The 20,486-nt window shown below is 43.6% G+C and overlaps 1 protein-coding gene across 1 annotated transcript in view; it reads left to right on the forward strand.

Annotated features, from left to right (window-relative positions):
• Positions 1 to 17,905: 17,905 nt before the first annotated feature.
• LOC129838244 (interferon gamma 1-like) overlaps positions 17,906 to 20,486 on the forward strand; it is a 7,406-nt gene continuing 4,825 nt past the window's right edge. The window contains exon 1 of the mRNA XM_055905060.1: positions 17,906 to 18,034. Coding sequence (XP_055761035.1) covers positions 17,906 to 18,034 — 129 coding nt within the window. The remainder of the gene's footprint in view (positions 18,035 to 20,486) is intronic.

Genomic DNA, 20,486 nt, shown 5'->3' on the forward strand with positions numbered 1-20,486 from the left:
TAAAGTTAGGTAATGGAGGTGGTAGGTATTTAGACATGTCTCTGGGTAGTGGGGATTATAGGTATTTAGACATGTCTCTGGGTAGTGGGGATTATAGGTATTTAGACATGTCTCTGGGTAGTGGGGATTATAGCTATTTAGACATGTCTCTGGGTAGTGGAGGTGGTAGGTATTTAGACATGTCTCTGGGTAGTGGATGTGGTAGGTATTTAGACATGTCTCTGGGTAGTGGAGATGGTAGGTATTTAGATATGTCTCTGAGTAGTGGAGGTGGTAGGTATTTAGACATGATAATGTTGGGTAGTGGAGATGGTAGGTATTTAGACATGTCTCTGGGTAGTTGAGGTGGTAGGTATTTAGACATGTCTCTGGGTAGTGGAGGTGGTAGGTATTTAGACATGTCTCTGGGTAGTGGAGGTGGTAGGTATTTGGACATGTCTCTGGGTAGTGGAGGTGGTAGGTATTTAGACATGTCTCTGGGTAGTGGAGGTGGTAGGTATTTGGACATCTCTCTGGGTAGTGGAGGTGGTAGGTATTTAGACATGTCTCTGGGTAGTGGAGGTGGTAGGTATTTGGACATGTCTCTGGGTAGTGGAGGTGGTAGGTATTTAGACATGTCTCTGGGTAGTGGAGGTGGTAGGTATTTAGACATGTCTCTGGGTAGTGGAGGTGGTAGGTATTTGGACATGTCTCTGGGTAGTGGAGGTGGTAGGTATTTAGACATGTCTCTGGGTAGTGGAGGTGGTAGGTATTTAGACATGTCTCTGGGTAGTGGAGGTGGTAGGTATTTAGACATGTTTCTGGGTAGTGGAGGTGGTAGGTATTTAGACATGTCTCTGGGTAGTGGAGGTGGTAGGTATTTAGACCTGTCTCTGGGTAGTGGGGGGGTATATATCTATGTTAAATAAAGTAATATAACATAAATAACATACAGTACATTACATTATATAACATAGATAATTACAGTTGAAGTCGGAAGTTTACATACACTTGGTTTGGAGTCATTAAAACTCGTTTTTCAACCACTCCTCAATTTTCTTGTTAACAAACTATAGTTTTGGCAAGACGGAGGACATGTAATTTTTCCAATAATTTTTTACAGACAGATTATTTCACTTATAATTCACTGTATCACAATTCCAGTGGGTCAGAGGTTTACATACACTAAGTTGACTGTTTCTTTAAACAGCATGGAACATTCCAGAAAATGATGTCATGGCTTTAGAAGCTTCTGATAGGCTAATTGACATAATTTGAGTCAATTGGAGGTGTACCTGTGGATGTATTTCAAGGCCTACCTTCAAACTCAGTGCCTCTTTGCTTGACATCATGGGGAAATCAAAATACCTCATAAATAATTCTCTCTACTGTTATTCTGACATTTCACATTCTTAAAATAAAGTGGTTATCCTAACTGACCTAAGACAGGGAATTTTTACTGGGATTAAATGTAAGGAATTGTGAAAAACTGAGTTTAAATGTATTTGGCTAAGGTGTATGTAAACTTCCGACTTCAACTGTATAGCAAACATTGCATTACATTATATAACATATATAACACAATGTCAGAGCATTTATCATTTTTAATAAAACGTCATTTCTTTTCCATTTATTCCATTTCAGTCATTTATCAGACACTCTTATCCAGAGAGACTTACATCAGTGCATTCATATTAACATAGCTAGGTGACAAAACAGCCTATCACAATCGTAACCAAGTAGGTTTCTAGATACTACCTTTTTTTCTATTTCGTCACTCACCAAACTGACTCACTCACCCCGCTCCCCCACCCCCGTAGTGGCCCTTCCAAAGAATCCCTCGAAAATGACCTGATCTGAGGTAGCTGGGGGGGGGGGGGTATTGAGGAAGAGTCACCCATTTAGGAGCAGAACACCTCTGATTTAAAGGAAACCTACCGAGAAGAGGAACCCACAAACCCCAAAACCTCTGTAACCTCGAACCATCATCGTTGTCTCTAGCGAACTCTGCTGCTGCACAGCTCTGTCTCACATATAAATACACCCCAGAGAGACACCAGGCCACCATTACTGACTCACATTGACACTCCATCTACAGACAGGTACAGTCAACAGAGACTCCACAGCTTAACTCTAAAAGGACTCCTTGATAGACTTCTCAAAGACTTCAAAAGACTTTTCAAAGACGTCAAAAGACTTCTCAAAGACTTCAAAAGACTTCTCAAAGACTTCAAACGACTTATCAAAGACTTCAAAAGACTTCTCAAAGACTTCAAAATACTTCTCAAAGACATCAAAAGACTTCTCAAGGGCATATTTTGATATATTTTGCGAGGCTTTTGTTCTGTGGATTGAAAGAAACGTGAGCCGCTGTAACCAGGATAATAATATGAATTCAGCCCTGGATCTTGTTGTGTTAGTATGTTTGGGATTCTGCTCTGTAGTGGTTCTGGGACGCCCCCACCACTCTGGCTTCGTGTCCAAAAACATGGAGAGAGACATCGACACCCTGAAAGGCCCTTTGGTGAGTTACAATAGAAATCCTTAAACCTGTTTAAACTGATTTCTCTGGTCTGTGGTCATGGATGTGTCCCAAATACCACCCTATTCAGTATATAGTGCACTACTTTGGCCACATACCACAAACCCCTGAGGTGCCTTCTTGCTATTATAAAGAGGTTACCAATGTAACTAGAACCTTAAATAAGTCATTTTTTGTGTGATAAAGGGTCTTATATACCATAGCTTTCAGCCAATCAGCATTCAGGACTCAACCCACCCGGTTCATTATATCTTATAATGCCTAATGCATGTGGTACTATGACAGTCCTGTCCTGTACTACTGAGAGGTTCCCTTCTCCTGGCCTTCAGCAGATGACAAACAAGAAACTTACAGTCAATTTACAGACGTCTTGGGATTTTATTTTACTTTTTAAAAAACTTTTATTCATTTTATTTAGAACCTGCTGGACACCAAATTGGTAGGCGAACCTGTCTTCCGGAACCTCATGGTAGAGCTTGATGTCAAGTTTGAGGTAAATATCTCATATTCATTTCCGTTTTTCAACAAATGTTACTGAACTCAAAAAGTTCTGTACATAGTTGGATTATTTCATTTTAAAGCCAACATTACTTGTAGATTCTACCTGCTATTTTACATTAAACTTGCTGGCCCTGCTATTGTAGATTCAACCTGCTAGCCTTGTCAACCTGCTGGCCCTGCTATTGTAGATTCAACCTACTGGCCCTGCTATTGTAGATCAAATTCAATGTCTGCTAAGCTGCTGGCCCTGCTATTGTAGATTCAACCTGGAGCCCTGTCAACCTGCTGGTCCTGCTATTGTAAATTAAACCTGGAGCCCTGTCAACCTGCTGGCCCTGCTATTGTAGATTCAACTTCAAGGTCTGCTGTCACATGTACCGAGGATGTACTCATTGTTAATGGTGTGCCTTTCCCCATGTCCTCCCCGTTCTCCCTGTTTCTGTCTCTCTCTCTCTCTCTCTCTCTCTCTCTCTCGCTCTCTCTCTCTCTCTCTCTCTCACTTTCTCTCTCTCTGTTTCTGTCTCTGTCTCTCTCTCTCTCTCACTTTCTCTCTCTCTGTTTCTGTCTCTCTCTCTCTCACTTTCTCTCTCTCTGTTTCTGTCTCTCTCTCTCTCTCACTTTCTCTCTCTCTCTCTCTCTCTCTCTCTCTCTCTCTCTCTCTCTCTCTCTCTCTCTCTCTCTCTCTCTCTCTCTCTCTCTCTCTCTCTCTCTCTCTCCCCTCTTTGGTGGTCTTCTCTCCATTAGAAGCATGAACAGTGGCTGCTCCTGAATGCCACTCTGGATGTGTACCTAAACATCTTCTCCAACATGCTGAAGGAGAACCATCCAGAGGAAGTCAAGCAGGGCCTCAGCAGACTCCGCGGGAAGGTGGAGGAACTTAAGAGGAGCTACTACCAGGACAGAGTGAAGATGAAGATACAGCATCTGGCGGACATTAAGGTCAAAAGACTAAACTAAGTTATTCACTTATTCTGTTTACATCCCAAATGGCATCCTATTCCCTATATAGTGCACTACTTTTGACCAGAGCCCAGTATATAAAAGTCAGTATATAAAAAAAATAGGGTGTGAGATAAAGAGAGAGAGAAATAAAGAGAGAGAGAGAGAGAAAGAAAGAAAGAAAGAGAGAAAGAGAGAGTGAGAGAGTGAGAGAGAGAGAGAGAGAGAGAGAGAGAGAGAGAGAGAGAGAGAGAGAGAGAGAGAGAGAGAGAGAGAGAGAGAGAGAGAGAGAGTAAATGTGTGCTTGTGCGTCTCATAGTTTTAAAAGTCCATTGTTGTCTGAATGCCGTCTTCCAAGTGTGGACACTCCACTGGTCACGTCAAGATGATGACGTCTCTCTAAATGTATGTTGTCACTTCTGTTTAGACCAATGATGCTGTTGTCCAGAGGAAGGCTGTGAACGAGTTCAAAGTGGTCTACCAGAGAGCTTCCCAGCTGGGGACCATTCTCCATCCGAGAGTCAAGAACCCCACACAGGGCTGAGAGCAGACAGAACCACCAACTGACTGATTGAAGACAGAGGAGACGACAGACTGTAATACATTAGGAAAGTGTGATGTCATTTCACTGCCGGTATCCACTTCAAGTGCAAAACCTGCAGAAATAAAAACACAACCGAACACCTTCATTAAAGGCATCGGGTAGAAGTAAATGAATCCATATCATTTCATATATTACCTGAAATGGATGTGTTTTCATGAATTGAATGATATAATCTTAAAGTGCAGACAAAAACAGGACAAATGGACACCTGAAGAAAGGTAGAAACAGTCACTTTCCCAACGTAAACTTAACAACTGTCTCACAGCTTCCTCACCTACTGGTCACCATGCTTGTTCACGGTGCTATTTATTTCACTTAAACATTATTTAACATATTTATTTTAAATTTAAGTGCAATGTAATTATATGATGTATTTATTTATTGTAATGAATATTCATCAACTTTGTATGAAGGGAATTTCCATTGGTCCTATAACAGTGGTAATGTTGTACTATTTAATATCATAGTTCACAATCAATGGATCAAATGTACTGTATTTATATCCTGGGAATAAATTCTCCTGAAAATATATCCTGTTACATGTCTTGAGTCTGGTTTTTAAAAATGTGTTTTTTATCCAGTTTCCAATTAGGATTCTATGTTACTGAAGTGCTGTTATTTCTTAGTAGACCTACAGTTTTTCTTACAGTGAGTGATATTTGAGTATTGGGTTCATTTCGTAGTTTTATTTCCCTGATGTGAATTGAATTGTGCTCAGTCACATTATATCCGATTGCGGTTCTGGAACTGTAAAGGGAACTGTAAAGATTAGGTCATTCATCCGGTGTTGTCCCGGGGTTCTGGAACTGTAAAGGTGAGGTCATTCATTCGGTGTTGTCCCGGGGTTCTGGAACTATGACGGTGAGATCATTCATTCGGTGTTGTCCCGGGGTTCTGGAACTGTAAAGGTGAGGTCATTCATTCGGTGTTGTCCCGGGGTTCTGGAATTGTAAAGTTGAGGTCATTCAAAAAAAGGGACGTAAAGGTAACGTAAAGGTAATGGCGGACTGAACGAAGTTATGTAGAGCACCTCAAGATAAAACATAATATTCGAAATATCTGCTAAATTAGACTAAAATATTAGCACTAAATAATCTGGTGGGTGATAACCTTCAATCTGGATAATAACACAAAACAAATCCTAAAATGAGAGACATTTATCGACAAATATTACGAAAACAAGCAACACCCAAACATGACGGAGAGTAAGACAGGGGAACCGATTCAAAAACGAAAACGTGACTCCTCAACCGACACGGATGATTTAATATTCTCACCACCGGCAATGGTAAAGGTCGAAACCGATCTGTTAAAATCAATAAATGACAAACTGGGTATACTTGAATTAGTTAGTAAAGATATAAAAGAGTTGAAGGCAAGCCTAGAGATGAGTGATGAAAAAGCTGCGACATTGGAGAAGGAAACACACAAGCTAAAAGGGACAGTCAATAAAATTGAAACCGAAATGAATGAAATTAAAAAGGAGAACACCGTTCTGAAGGAATGCTTACTGGACATACAAACTAGATCCATGAGAGAGAATTTGGTACTTACAGGTATCCAAGAGAAAGAAGGAGAGGTTCCTGAATCTGTAGTTAGAGAGTTCCTTTTTGCAGCGCTTCAGATTCCACGCGAAGTTATCGATAAGATCCAACTTGAACGTGTACACCGCCTCGGACAGAGAGGGCAGAGGTACGAACGCCCAATCGTTGCCAAATTTGCTTCATTTAAAGATAAAATAATGGTTAAAAGCCTGGGTAAAAGACTTGCTGGGACCAAAATTGGCATGAATGATCAGTTTCCGAAAGAAATTGCAGAACGGCGCAAAGTTCTGTATCCAATTTTCAAAGAAAATAGATTAAAAGCGAAACGAGTAGCTCTCGTCGTTGATAAACTATATATTGATAACCAGTTGTTCAGAGACACAAAGACTACTCCATGGTTATTTTAAAAATTACAAAGTTCTCATAGATGAGGAAAATAAACACAATTCAAGCCCGGTTATTGATTGTAACAATACAATACAAAATATAGCTTTTCTATAAATCTTCATATATAACTAATTGAACACAAGCACTATTTCTACATAGTGAAGATAAAAACTAAGTAAACAGAAGGCACAGTATGTGTGGATGGTGTGGTGTGTGTTTATTTTTATTTGTTATGTTTGGAAAGTTGAGTGAGTGAGTAATGAAATAGTTGCATATCCCAGAGCCAGTGTATTGCTGTGGGCCGGGTATGAGAGGGCTTTCAATGTTGTTCAGATGATGGATATACTTTTATAATGAATTATACGTCTTATTTATTTATTGTCCTATCATGGGGAACTACATTTTTAAAATAAATTATATCTAATTATTTATTATCCTATTTTAATGGTACGGTCCATGGCCCTATACCCTAGACACCCACATGAATGGCCCAGATACTAAGGAGAAGTCCCTAACTGTTTTATGTGCATGCTGTAAGCGGTCTGTATGCAGCCAAAATGAGGTCAGGGACCAAGAGCAGCACTGCCCCCTCAAGATTCGGAGCCTGCTTGGCAGGGTTGGTCCTGCAAAGCCAAAGCCCCCTAAAGGGAGAGCATAATAAACAAGGAAATTCTCAAAGCTGCTAATGAGAACCTTGACGACCTTGTACCTAGCCGGTGGGGATTCCGGTGGGGTGCCCCCACCCAGGCAGTGGCAGTGCTGGCAACACTAGCTGCAGTAACCCATGGGGAGGGGGTCACACTCGGACATTCAGAGAGGGGGTATATTATTGTGGCCCTGGTGGCACGAAATCAAGTCGGACTGCATGGAGATGCTTGGGAACATGGTCAAAATGGATGACCGTATTGTGGGTGTTTCAGGAAGAAGGTGTACATTTGACCTCCATCATTTAGGATGTGACAATGGTAAATAAATCTCTACATTTATGCTCATTTTTTGCGCGGTCTTGCAGGCCTTCTCATGCAGCTGCAACTGCAAGTACATTTGTAAATCATGATCCATCTTGAGTTGGGCTCTGGGATGGTGCAATTGTTGAGAGGGTGAGCTTATGGTTGTGTGGGGGTAAGGGCTGAATGTGTGTGGGTGTATGTGTGTATCCCACAACTGTTGCGAAGGCAGAAGTAAAAGATGTTAGGGACTATAGAGGATGATTCACAGCAATATGTAATAAAAATCGAGGTGAGGGCGATGGAAATGCATTTGGCAATGGATCTGCTTCGGTTCGGTGGATGGCGCTGTGTGCACTTTTCGAAGGATGGATCCCAGTCGGTCCGGGGCTGTGTGATGCGGGGGGTCGGGGGTGGTCTGCCGGTCATTGGGATGACAACCCAACTCGAGATGGGGGCTTTTGGCGGGTGGAATAGTGGGGACCAATTGGAGGTTTGCTTAGTGGAGATGCAAATGTCATGGTACAACTATATAGACACTCAATCATTATGTTACTTTTTAATAGGACGTTTACAAACATATGTTTTGATAAAAATAATTGAAAGGTGTGTCTCATTATGGTAAGTGGTGAAATAAGTATAGCCAGTTACAATTGTAATGGCTTAGCTGTAACGGCTGTCGCTCTCCTCATCCTCAGACGAGGAGAGGAGAGAAGGATCATCAGACCAAAATGCAGCTTCAGGGAAATAAGCCATCTTTATTATAAATACGACGATGGCAACACGAAACACAAAACACTTTCAAATTTACAAAACAAGAAAACGACGTTGACGAAACCTGAACATAAACTTACATAACTACACGTAAACTCACGGACAGGAAACAGACGACATCGAAACGAAAACGAACAGCCAAACAGTCCCGTATGGTACATACATCGACACGACACAGGAGACAATCACCCACAACAAACACTGTGACAACGCCTACCTAAATATGACTCTTAATTAGAGGAACGCCAAACACCTGCCTCTAATTAAGAGCCATACCAGGCAACCCAAAACCAACACAGAAACAGAAAACATAGAATGCCCACCCAACCTCACGTCCTGACCAACTAACACACATAACAACTAACATAAATAGGTCAGGAACGTGACATTACCCCCCCCCATAAGGTGCGAACTCCGGACGCACCAGCACAAAGTCTAGGGGAGGGTCTGGGTGGGCATCTAACCACGGAGGTGGCTCAGGCTCCGGGCGAGGTCCCCACCCCACCATAATCCATCCTAGCTTCCTCCCTCTAAGAATGTCCACCCTCTTTTTACCCCCACAAAATCCTCTTAATAACATCACTAATAAGGACAGCACCGGGACAGAGGGATAGATAAGAATATAGAGGTAGATCAAGATAGAGAGGGAGATAATGATAGAGGGGCAACTCCGGACTGAAAGGCAGCTCCGGACAGAGAGACAGCTCTGGACTGATGGGCAGTTCTGGGTATCTAGCCGTTTCAGGCTGAAGGGCAGCTCATGGCTGACTGACGAATCTGGACGCTCATGGCAGGCTGACGGCTCTCGACGCTCATGGCTGGCTGACGGCTCTCGACGCTCATGGCTGGCTGACGGCTCTCGACGCTCATGGCTGGCTGACGGCTCTCGACGCTCATGGCTGGCTGACGGCTCTCGACGCTCATGGCTGGCTGACGGCTCTCGACGCTCATGGCTGGCTGACGGCTCTCGACGCTCATGGCTGGCTGACGGCTCTCGACGCTCATGGCTGGCTGACGGCTCTCGACGCTCATGGCAGGCTGACGGCTCTCGACGCTCATGGCAGGCTGACGGCTCTGGCTGCTCATGGCGGGCTGACGGCTCTGGCAGATCCTGTCTGGTTGGCGGCTCTGGCAGATCCTGTCTGGTTGGCGGCTCTGGCAGATCCTGTCTGGCTGACGGCTCTAGCGGCTCCTGTCTGGCTGACGGCTCTAGCGGCTCCTGTCTGGCGGATGGCTCTGTAGGCTCATGGCAGACGGGCGGCTTTGCAGGCTCATGGCAGACGGGCGGCTTTGCAGGCTCCTGGCAGACGGATGGCTCAGACGGCGCTGGGGAGACGGATGGCTCAGATGGCGCTGGGGAGACGGATGGCTCAGATGGCGCTGGGGAGACGGATGGCTCAGATGGCGCTGGGGAGACGGATGGCTCAGATGGCGCTGGGGAGACGGATGGCTCTGGCCGGATACGGCGCACTGTAGACCTGGTGCGTGGTGCCGGAACTGGAGGCACCGGGCTAAGGATAAGCACCTTCCTACTAGTGCGGGGAGCAGGGACAGGGCACACTGTATTCTCAAAGCCCACTCTATAACTGATGCATGGTACCGGCACTGGTGACACCGGGCTGAGGACAAGCACATCAGGATTAGTAGGGGGAGAAGATACAGTGTGTTCAGGGCTCTGGAGACGCACAGGTGGCTTAGTGCGTGGTGCCGGAACTGGAGGCACCGGGCTATATACACGCACTACAGGGAGAGTGCGTGGAGGAGGAACAGGGCTCAGGATACGCACTGGTAGCCTAGTGCGTAGTGTAGGCACTGTAGGTACTAGGCTGGGGCGAGGAGGTGGCGCCGGAAATACCGGACCGTGGAGACGTACTGGCACTCTTGAGCATTGAGCCTGCCCAACCTTACCTGATTGAATGCTCCCGGTTGCCCGACCAGTGCGGGGAGGTGGAATAACCCGCACCGGGCTATGTAGGCGAACCGGGGAAACCATGCGTAAGGCAGGTGCCATGTATGCCGGCCCGAGGAGACGCACTGGAGACCAGACGCGTTGAGCCGGCCTCATGACACCTGGCTCAATACCCAATCTAGCCCTACCAGTGCGGGGAGGTGGAATAACCCGCACTGGGCTATGCACTCGTACAGGAGACACCGTGCGCTCTACTGCGTAACACGGCGCCTGCCCGTACTCCCGCTCTCCACGGTAAGCCTGAGAAGTGGGCGCAGGTCTCCTACCTGCCCTAGGCCCACTACCTCCTAGCCCCCCCCCCAAGAAATTTTTGGGAATTACTTACGGGCTTTTTGGGCTTCCGTGCCAGACGCGTTCCCTCATAGCTCCGGTTCCTCTCTCCGGTAGCCTCTGCTCTCCCCAGTGCCTCCAGCTGCTCCCATGGCTTTTCGGGCTTCCAGCCACGTCTCCTTGCTGCCTCCTCAAACCACCGCTCCTGGGCTTTAGCTGCCTCCCTCTCTTCCTGAGAGCGGCGATTCTCTCCTGCCTTAGCCCAGGGACCTTCTCCATTCATTATCTGCTCCCAAGTCCAGAAATCCTTGTTTTCCTGTCGAGCTTTCCCTTGCCGCTTGGTCTTAGCGTGGTGGGTGATTCTGTAACGGCTGTCGCTCTCCTCATCCTCAGACGAGGAGAGGAGAGAAGGATCATCAGACCAAAATGCAGCTTCAGGGAAATAAGCCATCTTTATTATAAATACGACGATGGCAACACGAAACACAAAACACTTTCAAATTTACAAAACAAGAAAACGACGTTGACGAAACCTGAACATAAACTTACATAACTACACGTAAACTCACGGACAGGAAACAGACGACATCGAAACGAAAACGAACAGCCAAACAGTCCCGTATGGTACATACATCACCACGACACAGGAGACAATCACCCACAACGAACACTGTGACAACGCCTACCTAAATATGACTCTTAATTAGAGGAACGCCAAACACCTGCCTCTAATTAAGAGCCATACCAGGCAACCCAAAACCAACACAGAAACAGAAAACATAGAATGCCCACCCAACCTCACGTCCTGACCAACTAACACACATAACAACTAACATAAATAGGTCAGGAACGTGACATTAGCAGATAATAAGAAAAGACGATCAGTATTTACCTGGCTAAAAGAGAAGGATTATAATATCTACTGTTTACAGGAAACCCATTCGACAGTTTTAGATGAAGTTTTGTGGAAAAAGAACTGGGGGGGCGAAATATATTTCTCCCATGGGCAAAGAAATTCAAAAGGGGTGATGGTTTTAATTAATAATAACTTTGATCCAAATGTGCAACTTGTCCAAACAGATCCTCAAGGTAGATGGATTATTTTAAATATGTTATTGGACAATAAACATATATGGCTTATTAACCTATACGGTCCGAATAATGATGATCCAAGCTTCTTTGACAATATATATAAGAATGTATCAACTCTACAAGCAACACTAGACTCTATTATTATAGTGGGAGATTTTAATACGGTCTTAAATACCTCTATGTACCGGAAAGGAAATCACACTACAAACTATCACCCTCAGGCACTTAAGGAAATCAGGAATGTCATGGATATATTGGAATTAGTGGATATATGGAGACTTAAATACCCTGACCTAGTGAGATATACATGGCGGAGGCTTAATCAAGCTAGTCGCCTTGACTACTTTCTTATATCATTCTCTCTGGCACCAAAAGTTAAAAAGTGTTTGATAGGGGACAGAATGCGGTCGGACCATCACATAATTGGCATATATATTACTCTTACAGAATTTCCACGTGGGCGAGGATATTGGAAATTTAATCAAAGCCTACTAGATGATAAATTGTTTAGAACTAGGACAGAAGAATTTATAACTGACTTTTTTAGACATAACATAGGTACAGCAGATCCCCATATTGTATGGGACACTTTTAAGTGTGGCTGTAGAGGCCATGCAATTCAGTACTCATCTATAAAACAAAAGCAATTTCGATCAAAAGAGTCCATTTTAACAAAGGAAATTGAAGGACTAACAGTACAGTTAGATAACAATAAAAACGGTACCATAGAGGCACAGAATAAGTTAGAGGAAAAACAAAAAGAAATGGAGGAACTTGTTCAAGAAAGATCCAGTGTAATATATTACAAAAATAAAGCGAACTGGATGGAATATGGTGAAAAATGCACCAAATTCTTTTTCAATCTTCAATATAGAAATGCTACCAAAAAAAACGTATTAACACTTGTTACAAATGATGGAGTCACGCATGATTCACCAAATGATATTTTGAAAGAGGAAGTAAAGTACTTTAAGAATATATTTTCGTTTCAGGCTCCTCCATCTCCACTAACTGAAACTAATTGTATGGATTTTTTCCCTAATAATAATGTAAAATTAACATCTGTACAGAAAGACTCATGTGAAGGCCTAATTACAGAGGAGGAACTACTTGATGCAATTGGGGCCTTTAAGGATGGGAAAACTCCAGGACTGGATGGCATACCAGTGGAAGTATACAAACATTTTTTTGATATACTCAAAGGACCATTATTAGCTTGTTTTAACCACTCCTATATAAATGATAGATTATCAGACACGCAACAAGAAGGTGTGATATCATTATTACTGAAACAGGACCCAAGTGGTACATATAAAGATCCAGTCCATTTAAAAAATTGGAGACCTCTTACACTTCAGTGTTGTGATGCAAAAATCCTAGCAAAATGCTTGGCGCATAGAATAAAAAAGTTTTGTCAGATATTATTCATCCTAATCAGACAGGTTTTTTACATGGACGATACATTGGAGATAATATAAGGCAAGTACTGGAAACAATAGAACACTATGAAATATCGGGGACACCAGGCCTGGTTTTCATAGCTGATTTTGAAAAGGCTTTTGATAAAGTACGACTGGAGTTTATATATAAATGCCTAGAATATTTCAATTTTGGGGAATCTCTTATAAAATGGGTAAAAATTATGTATAGTAACCCTAGGTGTAAAATAGTAAATAATGGCTACATCTCAGAAAGTTTTAAACTATCTAGAGGAGTAAAACAAGGTTGTCCACTATCGGCATATCTATTTATTATTGCCATCGAAATGTTAGCTGTTAAAATTAGATCAAACATTAATATTAAGGGATTAGAAATCCAGGGCCTAAAAACTAAGGTGTCATTGTACGCTGATGATTCATGTTTTCTTTTAAAACCACAACTAGAATCTCTCCACGGCCTCTTAGAGGATGTAGATATATTTGCTATCCTCTCTGGATTAAAACCAAATTATGATAAATGTACCATATTACGTATTGGATCACTAAAAAATACACATTTTACATTGCCATGTAGTTTACCAATTAAATGGTCTGACGGTGATGTGGACATACTCGGTATACAAATCCCAAAAGAAAGAAATGATCTCACTCCAATAAATTTTTATAGAAAGTTAGCAAAAATAGATAAGATCTTGCTACCATGGAAAGGAAAATACCTGTCTATTTGTGGGAAAATCACCCTGATTAACTCTTTAATCATATCACAGTTTACCTATTTGCTTATGGTTTTGCCTACACCTAGTGACCTGCTTTTTAAATTATATGAACAAAAAATATTCAATTTTATTTGGAACGGCAAGCCAGATAAAATTAAAAGGGCCTATTTATATAACGAATATGAATTCGGAGGGCAGAAATTATTAAATATTAAAGCATTAGACCTCTCACTAAAGGCATCAGTCATACAAAAGTTATACTTAAATCCAAACTGGTTCTCTAGTAGATTGGTACGAATGTCTCATCCTATGTTCAAGAAGGGCCTTTTTCCCTTTATTCAGATTACACCTGCTCACTTTCGGTTGCTTGAAAAGGAAATAATCTCCAAAATATCTTTATTTTTTAAGCAAGCCTTAGAAAGTTGGTTGCAATTTCAGTTTAATCCACCTGAAAGGACGGAACAAATAGTACAACAAATCTTGTGGTTAAATTCAAATATAGTAATTGATAAAAAAACTGTATTTATCGAAGAAATGTTTAAAAAAGGTATAATTTTTGTGAATGATATCATAAATAGGACTGGTGGAGTAATGTCACACATGCAGCTAACGCAGACATATGGATACCCAAAATTACAACCAATTAATTGCAGCATTACCACAAAAATGGAAGAGGCAGGTGGAAGGGGATAAAAGTAAGGAACTTGTATGTCGGCCTTATATTAAAGAACATAAATGGTTAAAGAAAAGTGTGATAAATAAAAACATATACCAATTTCATTTAAGGACCAAAAAACTTACAGCTGTGCCATATAAATTGCAAAATAGTTGGGAAGAGATTTTCGATGTACCCATTCCATGGCACATGGTGTATGAATTGATACGCAAAACAACGCCGGATTCAAAACCTCGAATTTTTCAATTTAAATTATTGTACAAAATTCTTGCAACTAATAGAATGTTATATATATGGGGGATACAATCTTCCCAGCTCTGTAGATTCTGCTGTGAGGAGGCAGAGTCATTAGACCATTTATTTTGGTATTGTCCGCATGTAGCTCGTTTTTGGTCACAAGTCCAGGAATGGTTGAAGAATTGCAACATTTGCGTAGAACTAACGCTACAGATAGCAATACTGGGGGATTTGAAAAGCCATAGTCAATCAATCAATAATATAATAATTATTTTAGCAAAAATGTTTATTTTTAATTTACAATCCGTGGAAGCTATGAGAATAGGAAGATTCAAATCTTTTGTGAAGCATCACAGCACAGTTGAAAAATATATGGCAAATAAAAATCCGAAATGGATGATGTTGGAAGATAGATGGGAACAGTTACAAGTGGAAATCAAACTGGATGGACAACAGAAATAGAGGAAGGACTAAGAACAAACAAGAGAGAACTATTATAAAGTAGACTGTGTCTGTAAAATGTGTATAAGATGTATAAATTGAAGGTAAAAACAGAAATGTTTATAAGTTTACTCCAATTGGGGGATCGGTGGTAGGGTTTGCGGGGAATAATAATAAAGGTATACTCTTTAAAAAAGTATGTATGTCTATGTAGGTATGTGTATGTATATATGTGTATATGTATGCATACGTGAATGGATATATATATTTACCCAAAAAAATATGGGGGATTGGAAATGATGCAGACAATTACATTGGAAGCAACATTCTTTCCGCAATATTAAGCTGATCCACCCCCCCCAAAAAAAAAAAAAAAAAAAAAGTTGAGGTCATTCATTCGGTGTTGTCCCGGGGTTCTGGAACTATGACGGTGAGATCATTCATTCGGTGTTGTCCCGGGGTTCTGGAACTATGACAGTGAGGTCATTCATTCGGTGTTGTCGCAGGATGACTGTGTTGTAGGAACCTTTATTTCAGATCCCACCATTCCGTTTTGTCACCTGACGTGTTATGGGGTTGCGCGGCCGACCTACGCTGAAACCCCAACCTGTCATCCTTTCTGAGGTGACAGAGTGACACCCTCAACCCTAACCATTTCTCTCTCATGGAAACTGACAAGCATATATGCACTAGCAACTAGCCTGAATAAGCAAAAGTGGTTCATGAAAATAAACAATTTTCAATAGATCGTTAAATCAAACCACATTCTTTCAACATCAATATTTGTCTGAATGTAATGCCGCTGTCCCCCCTTTGAAAAAGCCTGGGTGTCAATGAAAGATAGCATTAGCATCTATCTGTACTAGCATCAGCATCTATCTGTACTAGCATCAGCATCTATCTGTACTAGCATCAGCATCTATCTGTACTAGCATTAGCATCTATCTGTACTAGCATCAGCATCTATCTGTACTAGCATCAGCATCTATCTGTACTAGCATCAGCATCTATCTGTACTAGCATCAGCATCTATCTGTACTAGCATCAGCATCTACCTGTACTAGCATTAGCATCTATCTGTACTAGCATCAGCATCTATCTGTACTAGCATTAGCATCTATCTGTACTAGCATTAGCATCTATCTGTACTAGCATCAGCATAAATCTGTACTAGCATCAGCATCTATCTGTACTAGCATTAGCATCTATCTGTACTAGCATCAGCATCTATCTGTACTAGCATTAGCATCTATCTGTACTAGCATTAGCATCTATCTGTACTAGCATCAGCATCTATCTGTACTAGCATTAGCAACTAGCAACTAGCATCTAGCAACACAGAAGTCTTCTAAGAAATGCTCTATGACAGTGTTACTCATAAGTGACATGACAGCCCAAGCCCCTTCCTGTTTCACACCACATAGGGCCCCGTCTCTTCTGAGTGCTGATACAGGATGCGTCTCAAATGACACCCTATTCCCTATCTAGTGCACTACCTGGTCAAAAGTAGTGCACTAAATAGGGAATAGGGTGCCATTTTAGGAAGCTAGCACACTGACTGGGATGAGAGGGAGAGAGAGAGAGAGAAACACAGAGAGAGAGAGAGACAGAGAGATAGAGGGAGAGAGAGAGACATTCTCCACTGCTCTGCTATCTGTGCCTCTGTAATGCCAGCAGACACAATGAATGAACTTTGGCCTTAGCCTAGTGGTTAGAGCGTTGGACTAGTAACCGAAAGGTTGCAAGATCGAAACCCCGAGCTGACAAGGTAACAACAAGGCAGTTAACCCACTGTTCCTAGGCTGCACTACCCCTATGGGTCCTGGTCTAAAGTAGTGCACTACCCCTATGGGCCCTGATCTAAAGTAGTGCACTACCCCTATGGGCCCTGATCTAAAGTAGTGCACTACCCCTATGGGTCCTGGTCTAAAGTAGTGCACTACCCCTATGGGTCCTGGTCTAAAGTAGTGCACTACCCTATGGGCCCTGGTCTAAAGTAGTGCACTACCCCTATGGGTCCTGGTCTAAAGTAGTGCACTACCCCTATGGGCCCTGATCTAAAGTAGTGCACTACATAGGGAATAGGGTGCCATTTGGGAGGCAGACCCTACAATGATGAAAGAGAACTATGCCTACAGAGACCAACAGATGGAATATATCAGTTATGGCATTACCTCATAAGAGTGTTAGTTTGGTGTTAGTTTCAGTATTACATCAACACATGCATCATTCACTACAAAGCCAGTCAGAGGAAACACCACAGTTTCATTAGTTGATCAGCCAGAACCACTAATCACGAACCGCCCGTCATGCCTCTGGTCAAAAGCAGCGTACTATGTAGGGGAATAGTGTGCCGTTTGGGACGCAGAAAGCTCTTCACCTGTTACTTCTAAGATGACTTCAACCCAGACGTCCCCCTCACCACATACCTCCTCCTGATTCTCCTCCTCTACCCCCTCATCATACCCACATCACCAAAGAACTTCCCCAGAACGTGTCATACCTACCTGTTTCCTAGGGATTCCAACCCAAGACCCCATGATCTGCTGCAAAGAAAGGTGTTACTGAGCGGCCGTGTGTTGGTGTTTGATTTAAAGGAAACTTCGCTCAGTCAGAGAACCCACAACCTCACACCTCTATCGTTTCTGCCTCTGCCTCAACTATATAAATACTTGTCTGTCTTAACCTCAGCATCAGTCAGACAGACACAGAAGAACAAGACTTGGGTAGTGTCAGATACAAGGCGGTCTCGTTAAGTCAACTCAAGTCAAGGCCTTTGACTGAAGTTTCCGTACACCAATTGAGGACTATTGAGCTTTGAGGGATCTTCAGCGTGAGGTTGAGGACCATGGATGTGTTATCAAGGGCTGTGATGTGTTTCTGCTTGATGGGCTGGATGACTTTAGGATGGAGTAATGCTGCTCAGTACACATCAGTTACCATGAAGAGCAACATAGACAAACTGAAAGTCCACTATGTAAGTATCATACACATTATTAACTGGACAAACAGGGGTTTCTCCTGACAGACAGACAGACAGACAGACAGACAGACAGACAGACAGACTCCTGCTTCGTAATGGGAGGCCAACAGTAGGACAGAACAGGGAGATCTCCTTCCTAATGGGAGTCCAACAGTAGGACAGAACAGGGAGATCTCCTTCCTAATGGGAGGCCAACAGTAGGACAGAACAGGGAGATCTCCTTCCTAATGGGAGGCCAAAAGTAGGACAGAACTGGGAGATCTCCTTCCTAATGGGAGGCCAACAGTAGGACAGAACAGGGAGATCTCCTTCCGAATGGGAGGCCAACAGTAGGACAGAACTGGGAGATCTCCTTCCTAATGGGAGGCCAACAGTAGGACAGAACAGGGAGATCTCCTTCCTAATGGGAGGCCAACAGTAGGACAGAACAGGGAGATCTCCTTCCTAATGGGAGGCCAACAGTAGGACAGAACTGGGAGATCTCCTTCCTAATGGGAGGCCAACAGTAGGACAGAACTGGGAGATCTCCTTCCTAATGGGAGGCCAACAGTAGGACAGAACTGGGAGATCTCCTTCCTAATGGGAGGCCAACAGTAGGACAGAACAGGGAGATCTCCTTCCTAATGGGAGGCCAACAGTAGGACAGAACAGGGAGATCTCCTTCCTAATGGGAGACCAACAGTAGGACAGAACAGGGAGATCTCCTTCCTAATGGGAGGCCAACAGTAGGACAGAACAGGGAGATCTCCTTCCTAATGGGAGGCCAACAGTAGGACAGAACAGGGAGATCTCCTTCCTAATGGGAGGCCAACAGTAGGACAGAACAGGGAGATCTCCTTCCTAATGGGAGGCCAACAGTAGGACAGAACAGGGTGATCTCCTTCCTAATGGGAGGCCAACAGTAGGACAGAACAGGGAGATCTCCTTCCTAATGGGAGGCCAACAGTAGGACAGAACAGGGAGATCTCCTTCCTAATGGGAGGCCAACAGTAGGACAGAACAGGGAGATCTCCTTCCTAATGGGAGGCCAACAGTAGGACAGAACAGGGAGATCTCCTTCCTAATGGGAGGCCAACAGTAGGACAGAACTGGGAGATCTCCTTCCTAATGGGAGGCCAACAGTAGGACAGAACAGGGAGATCTCCTTCCTAATGGGAGGCCAACAGTAGGACAGAACAGGGAGATCTCCTTCCTAATGGGAGGCCAACAGTAGGACAGAACAGGGTGATCTCCTTCCTAATGGGAGGCCAACAGTAGGACAGAACAGGGAGATCTCCTTCCTAATGGGAGGCCAACAGTAGGACAGAACAGGGAGATCTCCTTCCTAATGGGAGGCCAACAGTAGGACAGAACAGGGAGATCTCCTTCCTAATGGGAGGCCAAAAGTAGGACAGAACTGGGAGATCTCCTTCCTAATGGGAGGCCAACAGTAGGACAGAACAGGGAGATCTCCTTCCGAATGGGAGGCCAACAGTAGGACAGAACTGGGAGATCTCCTTCCTAATGGGAGGCCAACAGTAGGACAGAACAGGGAGATCTCCTTCCTAATGGGAGGCCAACAGTAGGACAGAACAGGGAGATCTCCTTCCTAATGGGAGGCCAACAGTAGGACAGAACTGGGAGATCTCCTTCCTAATGGGAGGCCAACAGTAGGACAGAACTGGGAGATCTCCTTCCTAATGGGAGGCCAACAGTAGGACAGAACTGGGAGATCTCCTTCCTAATGGGAGGCCAACAGTAGGACAGAACTGGGAGATCTCCTTCCTAATGGGAGGCCAACAGTAGGACAGAACAGGGAGATCTCCTTCCTAATGGGAGACCAACAGTAGGACAGAACAGGGAGATCTCCTTCCTAATGGGAGGCCAACAGTAGGACAGAACAGGGAGATCTCCTTCCTAATGGGAGGCCAACAGTAGGACAGAACAGGGAGATCTCCTTCCTAATGGGAGGCCAACAGTAGGACAGAACAGGGAGATCTCCTTCCTAATGGGAGGCCAACAGTAGGACAGAACAGGGTGATCTCCTTCCTAATGGGAGGCCAACAGTAGGACAGAACAGGGAGATCTCCTTTCTAATGGGAGGCCAACAGTAGGACAGAACAGGGAGATCTCCTTCCTAATGGGAGGCCAACAGTAGGACAGAACAGGGAGATCTCCTTCCTAATGGGAGACCAACAGTAGGACAGAACAGGGAGATCTCCTTCCTAATGGGAGGCCAACAGTAGGACAGAACTGGGAGATCTCCTTCCTAATGGGAGGCCAACAGTAGGACAGAACAGGGAGATCTCCTTCCTAATGGGAGGCCAACAGTAGGACAGAACAGGGAGATCTCCTTCCTAATGGGAGGCCAACAGTAGGACAGAACAGGGTGATCTCCTTCCTAATGGGAGGCCAACAGTAGGACAGAACAGGGAGATCTCCTTCCTAATGGGAGGCCAACAGTAGG

Source organism: Salvelinus fontinalis, chromosome 39 (assembly GCF_029448725.1).
Source record: "Salvelinus fontinalis isolate EN_2023a chromosome 39, ASM2944872v1, whole genome shotgun sequence".
NCBI classification, from domain to species: Eukaryota; Metazoa; Chordata; class Actinopteri; order Salmoniformes; family Salmonidae; genus Salvelinus; species Salvelinus fontinalis.